This window comes from Nannospalax galili, unplaced genomic scaffold (genome assembly GCF_000622305.1).
Source record: "Nannospalax galili isolate Female #2095 unplaced genomic scaffold, S.galili_v1.0 scaffold144, whole genome shotgun sequence".
In the NCBI taxonomy this organism is placed as follows: Eukaryota; Metazoa; Chordata; class Mammalia; order Rodentia; family Spalacidae; genus Nannospalax; species Nannospalax galili.
Genome location: NW_008353267.1, coordinates 849,306 through 864,203, shown reverse-complemented (window position 1 = coordinate 864,203; position 14,898 = coordinate 849,306). Strand labels below are relative to the sequence as shown.

The 14,898-nt window shown below is 40.5% G+C and overlaps 1 protein-coding gene across 3 annotated transcripts in view; it reads right to left on the bottom strand.

Moving 5' to 3' along the window:
• Ppp2r5e (protein phosphatase 2 regulatory subunit B'epsilon) overlaps positions 1 to 14,898 on the bottom strand; it is a 165,270-nt gene that overhangs the window by 71,605 nt on the left and 78,767 nt on the right. For all 3 annotated transcript variants that reach the window (XM_008850493.2, XM_029554759.1, XM_008850494.3), the window contains exon 3: positions 8,768 to 8,964. In XM_008850493.2, the coding sequence (XP_008848715.1) occupies positions 8,768 to 8,964 (197 nt within the window). The remainder of the gene's footprint in view (positions 1 to 8,767; positions 8,965 to 14,898) is intronic.

The following is a 14,898-nucleotide window of genomic DNA, read 5'->3' as shown; positions in this document are numbered from 1 at the left end:
GACCCTGTCTCAAAAAGACGAAAAAAAAAAAAAAGTCATAATGAGGGGGCTGGAGAAATAGCTCAGGGGTTAAGAATACTGGTTGTTCTTGCAGAAGACGGGGTTCCAATCCCAGCACCCACATGGCAGCTAACAACTGTCTGTAACTCCAGTCCCAGGGGATCCGACAGCCTCTTCTGACCTCCGTGGGCACTACACGACACAGGTGCACTTACCTACATGCAGGCAACATACACATAAAATAAAAATTATAAATTTAAAAAATGTCTTTTGGTGATCTTCATTATCATAACCTTAAGGCATTTCCTATGTACCAAGAATTCCTAAATTTCTAACTTGACTCTGGTGTCCTATATCTTAGGCTCACCCATTCTCAAACTTTCCCAATAACTGCAGTTATTAAACGCTTCTCTCAGATATCTCAAATGTCTTCCATTACTTGTTTCCTGGTGTTATAAGCAGTCCACCTCCATCCATCCATCAAAGTCTCTCTTGCTATTAATGCATACCTGTAAGTCTTACCTCCTCTGTATTTAAAAATTCACCTACAAGACAAATTCCAACTAGGATGTATATATTCTTAATCAAATACAAGAACATGAAAAAGTAGTTACCACTCCCAATGCTACATTTAGATAGCGAATGACAAGAAATCCTACCTTTCAGCCAACAGGAACAGTGAAGTCAACAAAGCATCCAAGAATATGTATACGCAGACCCTGGAGCCCTTCATTGTGAATTCCTAATCCTCCGCAATGCCATGTTATTCTATTAACAAGCTAACCAGAGCTATGATCTCCAGTTAAAGAATATATAAAAGATAAAGCTCTTAGATAGCCACATGAAAGGAATGTAATTTGAGAATGGGGGAAAAACTCACTGTGGCCAAGAAACAATATAAAGAACTCAATTATTTTATTTTTATTTTATATACATATGAGTGTATTGCCTTGTGTGTAGGTATGTGCACCCATGTCATGCAGTGCCCTCAGAGGTCAGAAGAGGGCATCTGATTCCCCTGGAACTGGAGTTACAGACAATTGTTAGCCACCATGTGGGTGCTGGGAACTGAACCCAGGTTCACTGCAAGAACAGCCAGTGCTCTTAACCACTGTGCCATCTCCCTAGACCTTGTTCAGTGTATTTTATACTAAAGCTTCATTTGCTCTGGAAAATCACATAGCCTCAACCTGCAGCATAGAGATTTAACTACACACTGGGAGTGAAGCAGACCTTGAAGCCAAGACCAGCCAAGTCATAAAGACAAAATATGAAAATAATAACAGCAGTGACCATGTGACAAAGCTATATACTTTATACAGCGAAAGGATAAGCGCTTACTCTACCAAAGCTAGTATGTGCTAGGTCCACTGCTGTAGGAGCAAGCATTATCATCATCATTGTCCTGGCTTCCTCACTCCATCCTCTCCTAACCCACTGGCCCCCACCTGTACCACAGCACTGACATACAATGATTCTCTGGCAGCATCTCTAGTTCCATCACTGTCTCTCTTCCCTGCCCTTCTCTATACTGACAATGAACAATCTCCATCTCTACCATTGTACATTAAGTCTCCCACAAAAACCTTACCATCAAAAAAAAAAAAAAAAATTCCAGGCTAGAGAGATGGCTCAGCAGTTAAGAACACTGACTGTTCTTAATGAAGACCTGGATTCAAATCCCAGCACCCACATGGTGGCTAACAACCATCCATAACTCCAGTTCCAGGGGATACAATGCTCTCTTCTGTCCTCCATGGGCAATGCACAACACGAGTGCACTTACACACATGCAGACAATACACTCATACACATAAAATAAAAATAAATAAATCAAAAGGGGGCATTTATATTATCCTATTATTCCTTATGTGACCAACAGTGAAGACTTCCCCAAAGAGCTGTTAAGAGCACTGGCTGCTCTTGCAGAAGACCTAGGTTCAATTCCCAACACCCTCATGGTTGCTAACAACCGTGGATAACTCCAGTGGGGAATCCAATGCCTTCTCCTGACCTCGATAGGCATTGGTACGACACAGGTGCACTTACACACATGCAGGCAATACACTCATACATATAAAATAAAAATAATAAAGTATTAAAAACAAGTCAATTCCTCAGCTTCCATACAAAAGCTGCTCTTCCCCTACTGCCGCACCTCATAAACACCACAAACTACCTCACTGCCACAACTATCTCAGCTCCCTCCTCCTCCTCACAGAACATCCCCACAAATAATAAGTGGCTTCAATTTCACCACCTAAGTGAATCTCAAATGTGACCTTTTCCTATTTCCATGCCTACTTTTGGTTTAGGGCTCTCAGTCTTCCCTAACAACACTCCTACAAGTAATCCTGCCATATCAACCTCTGCCAATCTATCTGTCTCACTGCCATTAAAATATAAATCTACACCAGCATGGTGGCACATGCCCTTAATTAGGAAGGAGAGGCCAGCAGATCTCTTTGAGCTCAAAGCCAGCCTGGTTCACATTAGTGAATTCCAAGTCAGTCAGGGCTACATCGTGAGACCCTGTCTTTAAAAAACAACAGCAAATATATAAATCTGACCATATCATTCCCATACTTTAAACCTTTTAGTGGGTCTCCATTATCTGTAAGGCACTTCCAGAAACTGACATTAACACACTCAGCTGCCCAAACTTACCTCCTCCCATGCTCAACACACACACACACACACACACACACACACACACTTTCAATGCTGCAACAACACAGCACTACAGTCCCTGTGCATCAAGTGGCCCAGGGATTTCTTGGTAGTTAACTACCTGGATAACCTTTTACTACCCTACTGAGGCTTTACTCATTCTGGACAGTCTGCCTTGACCACTCTACCTAACTCCAATCAAGGATTCTTTTTCTCATATACAGTTCCATATAGTATGACTTTATCTTTTAATTTATTCACATTAGTCTCTCTACCAGATTGTGAGCTTGCTGGCAGAATACAGCCATCATTTTTAATCATCAAAATGCAAAAGTAACACTGGCCACAGTGACGTGCACCTTTAATCCCAGCCCTCGGGAGGCAGAGGCAGGTGGATCTCTATGAGATCAAGGCTACCCTGGTTCACATCATGACTTCCAGGTGGGCTGTGACTAGGGAGACCCTGTCCAAAAAAAAAAAAAAAAAAAAAAACCCAAAATGCCAAAGTATGAGCTGGATGTGGTGGTGTACATGTGTAATCCCAACACTTAGGAATCTAAGGCAGGAGGATCATAAATTGAGACTAGCGTAGGCTACATAGCAAGTTCCTGGCTAACCTATGCTACACAACAAGACCTTGTCCCAAATCAGCCAACCAACCAACCAATGGCTAGGAACATAGCTCAGTGTCAGAAAGCTTGCTTAGAATACAGAATGCCCTGGGTTTGATACCCAGACCACAATAAATAAATAACTAATTAATTAATTAATTAATTAATTTTAAAGTAAAAACATGACACTAAGTCATTTAATAAATATTACTTAGAATTAACAATAACAATGTCTCCATCAATAAGACTACAATCTCACATGTAGGGAACCTGCAAAGGAAATATTTTTAGAAAAGATATGCAAATAAAAAGAATATAAAATATAGAGTTCAAATCTATGTACACAAAAATTTATGTAAGATCATTTGAAGAAAAGAAAAGAAAAAAAAGGGGGGGGGGGAAGCCAGGCATGGTGGTACATGCCTTCAACCCCAGCACTTGGGAGGAGAGGCAAAGGCAGATATCTGTGATACTGAAGCCATCCTGATGCACACAGTGAGCTCCAGACCAATCTGGGCTATATAGCGAGACTGTCTCAAAACGACAACAAAAAGAAATTACTTGAAAGACTTAAAAATCTAAGAAATATTTCAAATTAACGCTTGGCATCAGAACCAAACAGGCAGCATTAGCACAATGTGGTTAAAATAAACTGCCTTAGAGACAAAAGCTTGGCCCTAGAGATGGTCAGAGTAGAATGCAGCAAAGCCTAAAACAACCCAAAGTCCTGATCCTTTTTCCATAGAGAAGATACCACAAAACACAAGAAACAAACCACTTACCCATGCAACTACTTTGGCCAGTGATCAGTAAACTTTGAGAAACACAGGCCCCATTCTAAACGATTTGAGCAAAAGAGTTAGTGGTTTTTAGAACTGGAAGAATCTAAGAGATCATCAACTCCTTTCATTTACAACAGGAGAAACTGGGGTTTGGAGGAGAAATTAGTTATCCAAAGTCTCATCTCTAGTTAAGCAGAAGATGAGAATGAGGACAATGGCTTCCACAGTCTCTCCCTGGGGCTCATTCCACTATCACCACTCTGTTCTGCAGATAAAGCACATGCTATTTTATACTATTGTGTTTACATATAAAGTGTTTTTCTTGAACTCTAGTAATCTGTAGGTGGTACCAAGACTTCACTTAAATGTTAAAAATGGCTTCACCAACTCATAGACTACTTTCATCTCTCACTTCAGAGGAAAACCAACTCTCTAAGTACAGGTCCCATCAAGTTGGATCAGCTTTTGGTGTTAATGCTGACATCAGGCCACATCATCCTGACTCATTACCCAGCTATCACTTCATTAGCATTTCATTAAAATAATGCCATTTCCTCATCCACCAGGGACACAGCTTTGTTCTGTAATAACCAAGCAGGATTATCTTGGAGTCACAGAATTTGAGAAAAACTGAGACAACGGAAAATAACGTATCTAGATGTGATAGAGCATGTGAACTCTACAAACAGGGATGATGGCTTCACCGATAACAGTAAAATCAAGTATCCAATAGCAAAATAATCAAAACACAACAATGTTCTTTTCTAAACATATGCCATATGTTAGGGACTGTTCTAAGAGATTTATACATACACACACACACACACACACACACACACACACACACACACGTACACATATATATTATTATTACTAATCCTCCCAAGCCACCACCTACCCAAAAATGAGACGTATGACAAAGGGAAGTAAGAAGCGCCAGAATTTCTGCATGCAAGGCGTTTGGAGGTGGCCAAAGAGAAGGGAGTAGGGGTCACCAAGCTTTCTTGCAGAACAGTAAGCAGTGCTAGGCTATACATGTATGCTGAAGTGGTGAGAACACTGTGTGTACACAGCACAGTCCTTTACTTAGGTGACCCTCACATGAAAACTGAGGGCCCCAAAGATAAAATAACTCACAGTGATGAAGTAAGAAGTTTGGCCATAGATGGCCCCTGAACCCAGATGGGTTCACTTTCTATTCTATCATAAGACCTGCTTCTCTGTAAATAGCCCAGATCATGTAAGTACCATATCAAGTGAGTAGCTAACAGTTTTACAAGTCATCACATATTTAAAAAAAAAAAAAGAATATGCATCTGAGAACTCAACAGTGCCATCCACAAAGTTAATTTTTGAGCACCCTAGCACAGCATGCATGCTACAGATTCAGACATCCTGAGGCAGACCTCAAGTACATCTTAAGATAATATAAATGTCTACGGGGTGGGGGAGATGAAGGGTATGACACAATAGTCTTTCTCGGGAGACTAAAGTTGATTTAGAATCAAGCTGGTTCACAAAAATAAAATATTTTTGCATTATGCTAAATACTAGGTTTAATGACTCAATATAATCTAAAGATAGCAAATATCTTCACCATAACTTGAGAGCCTGAAATCTGCATTTTAAGAAGGAATTTATTCAGCAAATGTCAGCGAGGATTGAGCTAGGAGGCATTCCAGAGCCTTCAGAGACATAAAGGCAGTTCTTCTCTAGGAGTACCTATAGCTTAATTAGAAAAATCAGGTAAATGTGTGGAGAGCAGCAAATTCCTTAAAAAGGGGAGCAGACTGCCAAGAAGCAGAGGAACTGAAGCAAGAAGGAAACCTCTGGCTAGCAACTGTCCCCAACCACAGTTCCAGGGCATTGGACACCCTCTTCTGGCCTTCACAAGCACTGCATGCATTGTGCACACACATGGCAAGCAAAACACTCACACATATAAAATAAAAGCAAATAAAGCAAAAAATTATATGAAATACAACTTAAAATCAAGTACCAGTGAGTGTGTGGAGGAACGGGAGCTCTTGTTTCTGGTGGAAATGTCAACTGGCTCAGTCGCTCTGGAAGCCAGTTTTGTCAATTACTTACAAAATACTTATCATAAGACCAAGGAATTGCAGTCCTTGCTCTACTCAAAGGACCTGAAAAGATATGCCCCACAAAAATGTACACTGGGATCATCACAGGATCTTTACTCATAACTGATAAAATTTGGAACCAACCAACCAAGATATTTCATAGGTAGATGGAAAAGCAGTAACACACACAGTAGAATTATTCAGCATTAAAAAGAATAAGCTGGGGCTGGAGAGATGGCTCAGCAGTTAAAGCACTGGCTGCTCTTGCAGAGGACCCGAGTTCGAGTCCCAGCACCCACATGGCCACTCACAACCATCCATAACTCCAGTTCCAGGGGATCCCAGGTCCTCTTCTGGCCTTTGTGAGCACTATACAACACAGGTGCACTTACATATATATAAGCAAACCATGCCTACACATAAAATAAAAATAAATTCTTTAAAATTTTTAAAGAAAAAGAGGTCAGTGGTTCTGGGGGCTGGAGAGATGGCTCAGCAGTTAAAGTACCAGCTGCTCTTGCAAAGAAACCAGGTTCAAATCTCAGCACCCACATAAGTGGCTAACAACCATCCATAACTGCAATTCCAGGGGATCTAATGTCCTTTCACGTCCTTTCTGGCTTCTGCAAGCATTGCACATATGTGATGTGCTTAATACACATAGGCAAAACACTCATACACATAAAGATAATAAAATATTTTTTTAAAGCAACAAGAACAAAAAAGATCAGTGAGAAGATCAAAAAGAGAGCAGTGAAGCCTACTGTAAACTATAGATTCTGGGTGACTATGGTGCCCATGCAAATCCATCAATTATGACAAGTGTGTCACTCAGCGAGAGGATGTTGATAACAGAGGCTACACATGTGTGGGAACAGGGGTAGATAGGAAATATCTGTACTTTCCTCTCGATTTTGCTGTGAACATTAAAAACTCCAAAATCTTTAGAAATCAATAAACAGATATTCTCAGACAAACTAATGGGCTTACAAGGACATTTTTGGGTATTGGTTAAATACAATGCATTCATACAATGAAATATCAGATGGCTGTAAAACAAGAAAGCTCTATGTGCACTGCTGCACTGCTAGTGAAAAAGGAAGGTACAGGCAGTACACAGAACTCCATTAGTGTTTACAAAAATAAATTATACACTTGCACATGCTTGTATGTTTATGACTATCCACAAAAAGACATAGAAGAAAGTTATAAGCAGTGGACAGCTCTGGCTAAAGACACGGGTAAGCTAAAACCAAGCAGCATCCTCTGCAGAAGGCAGGTAGGCTGGAGAAGACCTGGGTGTTTGGTTGTAAGATTTGGAAAGGATGCAAACTCAGAAGCAGGATCTTCCAACATTTTCTTGTAGCAATTTCTTGTGCTCTTTAGAATGTTTAGTGTCCCGTCCCTAGCTCAACCTACTAGATGTTGAAGTGCTTTCTTCCCATACCAGTGTTAACTACCAAAAATGTCTCTGACATTAATAAATGTCCTCTATAAAGCAAAGCTGCTTAGTTGAGAAGCAGTACTCAGAAGCAACAACAGTAGCAGTTAACTTACAAGACATCTGACATTGCATTCCTGTAAATCAATAACATATCCAATATATATGTATTTCAAAAGAATGCCATATATATATTTTTCAGATCTACCTATGGCTGTCAAACATCAATTGCTTTGATCATTTAAATCCCTTCTCAGAATTGAACTAGCATTTTTAACCACATCTACTCCATCACAAGTGTCTCTGTCCTGCATATGTTAAACATAAATGGTGTGAGCCAAGTAGTAAAATCGGATTAGAGTGCATGCAACGTGCCTGCGCCTTCAGTGGGCTTCCCAACAACACTCAGTCCCTTCTGAGTCTCTGTAGCTGCATCACATGAATCAAGAGATCAGCCTTCTCCTACCCACCCCCAAAATAACAGCTTCTAGATCCATGATCTTCTAGGATGCTAAGGATGGCAACCAGACAATGGAAATCTAGCAGTCAAATTTTGGTTCAACTTTTGAAAAGCTAATGTAATTGTTGACACAATAAGAAGATAATTACTTTTACACAAGTAACGACTCTTCCCGTAATTCCTAATGACCACACAAAGTGTCAGACATTGTTCTAACATCATGAAAGGCATCACTCCTTATTCCAAGGAAATTATAAAGAGAAAGATTAGCTATAAAGCCAACAGAGGCCTTAACTAGTCTCTATAAATCATAATTTTATTAAGTATAAAGCCATTTCTAATACACAATGAATAAGGAAGAAAAAACAGTTAAGACACCCAACAGGCTTGAATATTTTCAAACACAGATCTACAACTTTTGTTGATTCTCCTGTGTCTTTCCTCTTTCCGAAGTCAGAAATCCAATGACACCCTGGCCGCCTTGGCCTCGAATTGGAAGTCACTGATTCTTTCAATGCTGTTGTAGGTGAGAAGTTCTGGATTTCATCCTCATGAAACTGTGCTCTTCAAATCCTAGTATTGTGCTGACTACTTGCACTTAGCTCTCGGAAGGTTGACTTTTGTTTGTGGAGGTGACCTCAGTGACCTCACTGCAATCAATACACCTGTGAGTCCCTATGGAAGATGCTTAAAAGTGTCAGCGGCGGAAAAAAGAAACTCACCATTCTAACTACTTCAGGGTAAGTCTGCTCTGTCAGACAGCCTCTGCTTATTGTAATGTAGTCCACCAGTTCATTAAGAGTGGAGCGCTTGTATTCTTTCATTTTAAGATCAGATAGCGTGTCCATGAAGTCAAAAATGACACAGCACTGCTGAAGTTTCTTTAGGAACAGTTCAGGCTGCTCTGAGGTTGGAACGTCTAAGAAAAAAAAAGGAAATGGTGTAAGTCTGTCATCAATTTCTAGGCAACAGGAATTCTCTGTGAAAGTTACTTCAAAAGCAAACTCAAAAGAATAAGACAATAGTGTTCTAGTTCACATTACACACAGGCAGGAGACACCGTATCTGCTTCAGAGACCTCGTGTCTGAAAACTACCACAGTCCAGCACAACAGACTGCATTTGGTATTCTACAACCAAAGACTAACTAAAATCCCCAGAGCCACCTGAAGGTTGAAGCAAATTTTAACCCCAAACATTCCAATGTCAGTAATCCTTAAATGAAAAAACACCAAGAGGTCAAACTTCCCCTTATAAAGTGATACCAGAAATTTTCACCATTGTTTTAAAGTAGTTTTAATAAAAATTTCCAAAACAGAAATGTCAGTCTATTCATTTTAATCTCATGCTGACATCCTTAGTATTTAAAGCAATTACTATGTGTGTTTATGGTTTTTATTTTGTTTAGGTTTGATCTCCATGAAGTTTCTCCATCAAAGAAACTCGGAAAACCAAAAAAAAAGAAACACCACCACCAAGAAGTATACCAAGGCTGGGGAGGTGACTCAGAGTGGTTGTGGGGCAAGCACAAGGACCTGAGTTCAACCCCTAGCACCCATGGAAAAGTCGGGCACGATGATGCACGTTTGTAATCCCAGAGGGAGGCAGAAGCAGGAGGATCACTAGCCAGCCAGCCTAGTCTAATCACTGAGTCCCAGGTCCCAGGGAGAATTTTTAGAACACAAAGCAAACAGCTTCTGAGGAACACACTCAAGGCTGACCTTTGGCCTCCACATGCATGCATGCACACGCACACTTCTGCACCACATTAACAAAAACACAAAAAGAGCATACTGGGAGTGGAAAATAAAAAATTCCACTTTGAGTCACACTCTTTTGCTCCATGTTCTTCCTTAACACTGGGAGAAAAACCAACATCTTTACTAAAATGTTCTCAGAAGGTCAGCAAAGTAGTAAGGCAGATAAAGGCACTTGCCAACAAGCCTGATGACCTGAGTCATTTGATCCCTGGAACCCATGTCAGAGAATGAAAAAAAAAAAGAAACCAACTTCTGCAAGTTATCCTCTGACCGCCACACATTCACTCTGCCGTGCATACACCCCCACACATCAAAAAAATAAATAAATAAGTGTAATTTTTTAAAAAAAAATTTAAATTCTAAGAAAAGACATCTATTTGCTTTGCAAACAAACATCAGGTCAGGTACTGTAAATGTACCTCAGTTGATAGGGTACTTGCCCAGCATGCACAAGGTCCTTGTTTAGATCCCCAACACCGCATAAAACCAGAAGTGGTGGCTCAAGCCTGTAATTCAGCACTGAAAATTAGAAGCAGGAGGTTCAAGAGCCACAATCATCCTCAGCTATGTATCAAGTGTGAGGCCAACAAGGGCTACAGGAAACCCTGTCTCAAAAGGGGGAAGAGGGTGTGCAGGAAGACAGCTCAGCGGGTAAAAGAACCTGCCGCCAAGCCTGACAACCTGAGGTCAATCTCCAGAACCACAGAGTAGGAGAGAACCGGCTTCCAAAAGTTGTCCTTTGACTTCCATACACATTTCCTGGCACAAGCATGCACATACACTCACACGTACACTTCCCCACACACAAACAAAAGGAAAAAGTACTACAAATCTGAATTCCATACTATAACAAATTTTGCTGAGGATATAGCTCAGTTGGTAGAGTGCTTTCCTTGCCATTATGAGACCATCCATTTAATCCTCAACACCACAAAAAAGTAAGCAAACTGCAAGTCAGACATCTGGCTTGGTGTTATTTTTAAAACCTACACAGAAATTTGAGGTTAAAATCCTCCACTAGAAAAGAATGTGATCTACACTGGACTGAAATATGGTGACTCGGCTGTGGACAGCTCACTTCCTCTCCCATCTTCTTTCTATTTTATTCCCCTGGCTGTAGCTTCCCTTGAAAGACAATGAAAATTATGACCAGGGTAGACTCTGCTGCTCCATCCAGGGCAACTAGCTCATTAATGCTCAGGATATCCTTAAAGATAAGCAAGTGGCCTTATTCTCCTCCATTTAAAAAACAATTTTGAGCTGATCATTGAGACCTCATGAATATGAGTTATAGAGCTGACCACAATACTTGGGTCTCTAACTGCATTCCCCCATTCCCTTTGTGCTACTCAAGAAGGGCTTCAGTGTTTAGGTAAGGAACTCACAATCATCCCCGGGGGCCAGTTTTTCAGCAACACTGGACAGCAGCTTCATAGCGTGGCCTACCTGATCCCTGGAGGGGAATACAACAGCACACCACCCACCCACATATACCTTACATCCAGGCATCCCAGGAGGAGTAAGGACCAGCCTCATGCACAAAGGATTCACAGCCCCCTACCCTCCTCACACCCCACAATCCAAGCACCAGCCTTGCTACCCAGAATGTTAGTCAATTCCTCTCCAAACACTACCAGGGTGAGCATAGATGAAAGGATGAGACACTTGAAAACAAGGGACTTCTCTACATTAGGAAATAGGAAGTAATCAATACTGAGAGAGCATATGGCACCTCTGCCACTCTCAGCAAAAACAAGTTGTAAATTTAGGAACGATTAACCAGTGGGTCCCCCAGTTCATCACCTGGGAAGATCCCCAAAGGTCTCATGTATCAAATACTTAGGATTTAATTAAGGCAAAATACACATCTTATTCAGTACTCCTACATTTTGTCAGTTTTAAGATATTCGCCTTAGACCATGACAACTAACTGCAGTTGGATCAGGCTTCCTCTTTAAGTACTGCTTGGTTAAGGTTTTTAAAAACAGTAAGCTGGAGAGATGGCTTAGTGGTTAAGAACAGTGCTCTTGCAGAAGACTCGGGTTCGAATTCCAGCACCCACATGGCAGCTAACAAATGTCCTAACTCCAGTTCCAGGGGATCTGATAACCGCTTCTGTCTTCCGCCAGCATTGCACAACACGGGTGCACTTACCTACATGCAGGCAATACACGCATACACGTAAAATAAAAATAACAAAATATTAAAAAAAACAGTAAGCAAAAACAAAACACTTGCTTATGAACGAAACACCTGCTTATGAGTGTATAGTTTTAACCAATATCTGATTATGTCACAGGACCGTTAAGGTTAATTATTGAACTATTCTGAGTTGTAAATCAGTCCCCATACCTCAAAGTAAATGTGAGTTTTGAAGCTACAAAGGGAACAAGAAAAAGTTTATTAACATAACATTAGAGATTAAAATCTTTAGGGTTGGAGAGATTGCTCAGTGGGGTAAAGGCACTTGCTGGCAAGTCTAATGACCTTAGTGGGAGGAGAGAGCGGACTCCTGCAAGTCAGTCTCTAACTTCCACACAAGAGCCATGGCAAGCAAGTGCGCACATGCACACGCGTGCGCACACACAAATTAATTAATTTTTAAAAGATTAAAATCTTCTGGGAAACATTAATCCAAATTCTAATATCACAGGTTTAATAAAAGCTAAACTCTAGACCACATGAACTCTTTAAAGAACACATGAATTACGAAGCATCAGTAAATGGCAACCTTTTAAGGAACAAATCATCATTTAAGAAATAACAATGCCTGTGGTCACTAAATAGATTTATATATTTAACAATTTAAAAAATTCAAAAGAGCTGGATGTGGTGGTACACGCCTTTAATCCCAGCACTCAGGAGGCAGAGGAAGAAGCAGGCAGATCTCTGCGAGTTCAAGGCCAGCATGGTCTACACAGTGAGTTCCGGACTCTAGCTGAGGCTATAGGGAGACTGGATGTCAAAAATAAAACAAATAACAAAAAATTCAAGGAGTTAACATTAAGAATCTTTTCAATGTTAAGCAGTTGAAATTTATTCTTTATTTGTGTGAACTGATACATCATAGACAAATGAAGCAGGCTATCCACCTGCTCAATGAGAGAATCACAGCTTATACTAAGCACTTAGAAACATTAATTTTCACTTAGCTTCTACAACCATGTATACAAGTAGATGCTATTTCCAATTTAATGGGTGAGTAAACCAGGACACACAAATTCTGTAACTTGCCCAGAATTATACAGCTAATAAAACAGTAGAAATAAAACAGTATTCAACAGGATTCAATCCAAGCAGTGACTCCAGAGCCTGGACTCTTCAACACCATGAAGCATGTGGAAATAAGGAAAGACCCACACTCCAGAAAACTACATGCATGCAAAGGCAACAGAGAGAATCACAAATGTATCCCCAACATGGCCCCATTTATGGAGTAGCACACTGAGCCCCTCTTTTGCTCCTTCCAAGGCATTCACCAGAGCACTACATGCAGAGCAAAAGCTCTGCTTTTTATGCTTTATCCTTCATTACAAATTAAGTTCTTCTGAAAGGTTCTTGTTAAAGAACTTGAGCTGTTATGACTAACCAAATGATAGAAGGGAGACATTAAACATGCAATTTGTGTGCCAGGCATGGTGGCGCATGCCTTTAATCCCAGCACTTGGGAGGTAGAGGCAGGTGGATCCCTATGAGTTCGACACCAGTCTGGTCTACAGAGCGAGTTCCAGGCCAGCTGGAGCTACAAGAAGACCCTGTCTCAAAAAGACCAAAAGAAAAAAAAAATTTTTTAAAGAAAAAATTATGGCCAGGTATGATGGCCTCACACCTTTAATCCCAGTACTCAGGAGTCAAAAAAGGTGGATCTCTGTAACTTTGAGGCCTGGTCTACACAGCGAGTTCCAGGTCAATCAGGGTTACATAGTGAGACCCTGTCTGAAAAAATAATAAAAAGGAATGGGTACCCTTGATGGAAACCTCTACCCTACAAAAGTTCTCCTGCCTCTGGGAAGAGGAAAATTTCATGAATAACAAAAAGAAGACGGCACATAGTCAGTACATTCTTACCATGATGTGTCAGTAACACTAGCTACCCACCTCCCAAATCCAAGTCACTTGAACATCTAAACACTTCTGAAGTAGCTTTAAATTAAAGGAAAAAATGATTGGCATTTAGAAATCACCGTAAACGGGGAAAATTTAAAAGTCATCTTAGAAGTGCCAAGCAGGCAGGCAACAGATCTATCATCTATCTTTCATGGAAACCTCTGGCCTTCAAAAGTCACCCTGCCCCTGGGAGAGGAACCCCACAGAATCATGACCATAAATAATGAGGAATTGATAAGTGGTTGTGTAATACCATGAAGGTCATTAGCACAATGACATGTCCATCTAATACCAATATGTGTTTAAAGAAGAGAATAACTGATCCAATTATTATAATTTAGTAGGATCCCATCAGGTCAGGTTCCAAGGATCCAGAAGACCCTTAAATAAACTCACCTCTGGAATCTGTTTCTTTTTTAATATTTTATTTATTTTTTATGGTCATTGAAGGTATTGCCTGCATGTGAGTGCACCCGTGTCATGCAATGCCACAGAGGTCAGAAAAGAGTGTCAGATTCCCCTGGAACTGAAGTTAAGGATTGTTCATAGCTACCATGTGGGTGCTGGGAATCAAACCCGGATCCTCTGCAACAGCAGTCAGTGCCCTTAACTGCTGAGCCATCTCTCCAGCCCCTACATCTTTCAATAATAACATTAAATATCAATGGACTGAACTACCCAGCCAAAAGACACAGGCTAAGTGAATGGATTAAGAAACAAAATCCATCATTTGCTCTCTGCAAGAAACCCATCTCACCTTTAAGGACAGGCACTACCTTAAGGTAAAAGGATGGAAAAGAATATTCCAAGAAAACGGCACTAAGAAACAAGCACGGGTTGCAATTCTAATATCTGACAAAATAGACTTCAAAGTAAAACTAATCAGAAGAGATAAGGAGGGTCATTTCATTCTGATCAAGGGAACAGTTAACTGAGAAGATATTACAATCCTTAACATATGTGCACCAAACTCTGGTTCACCAAAAT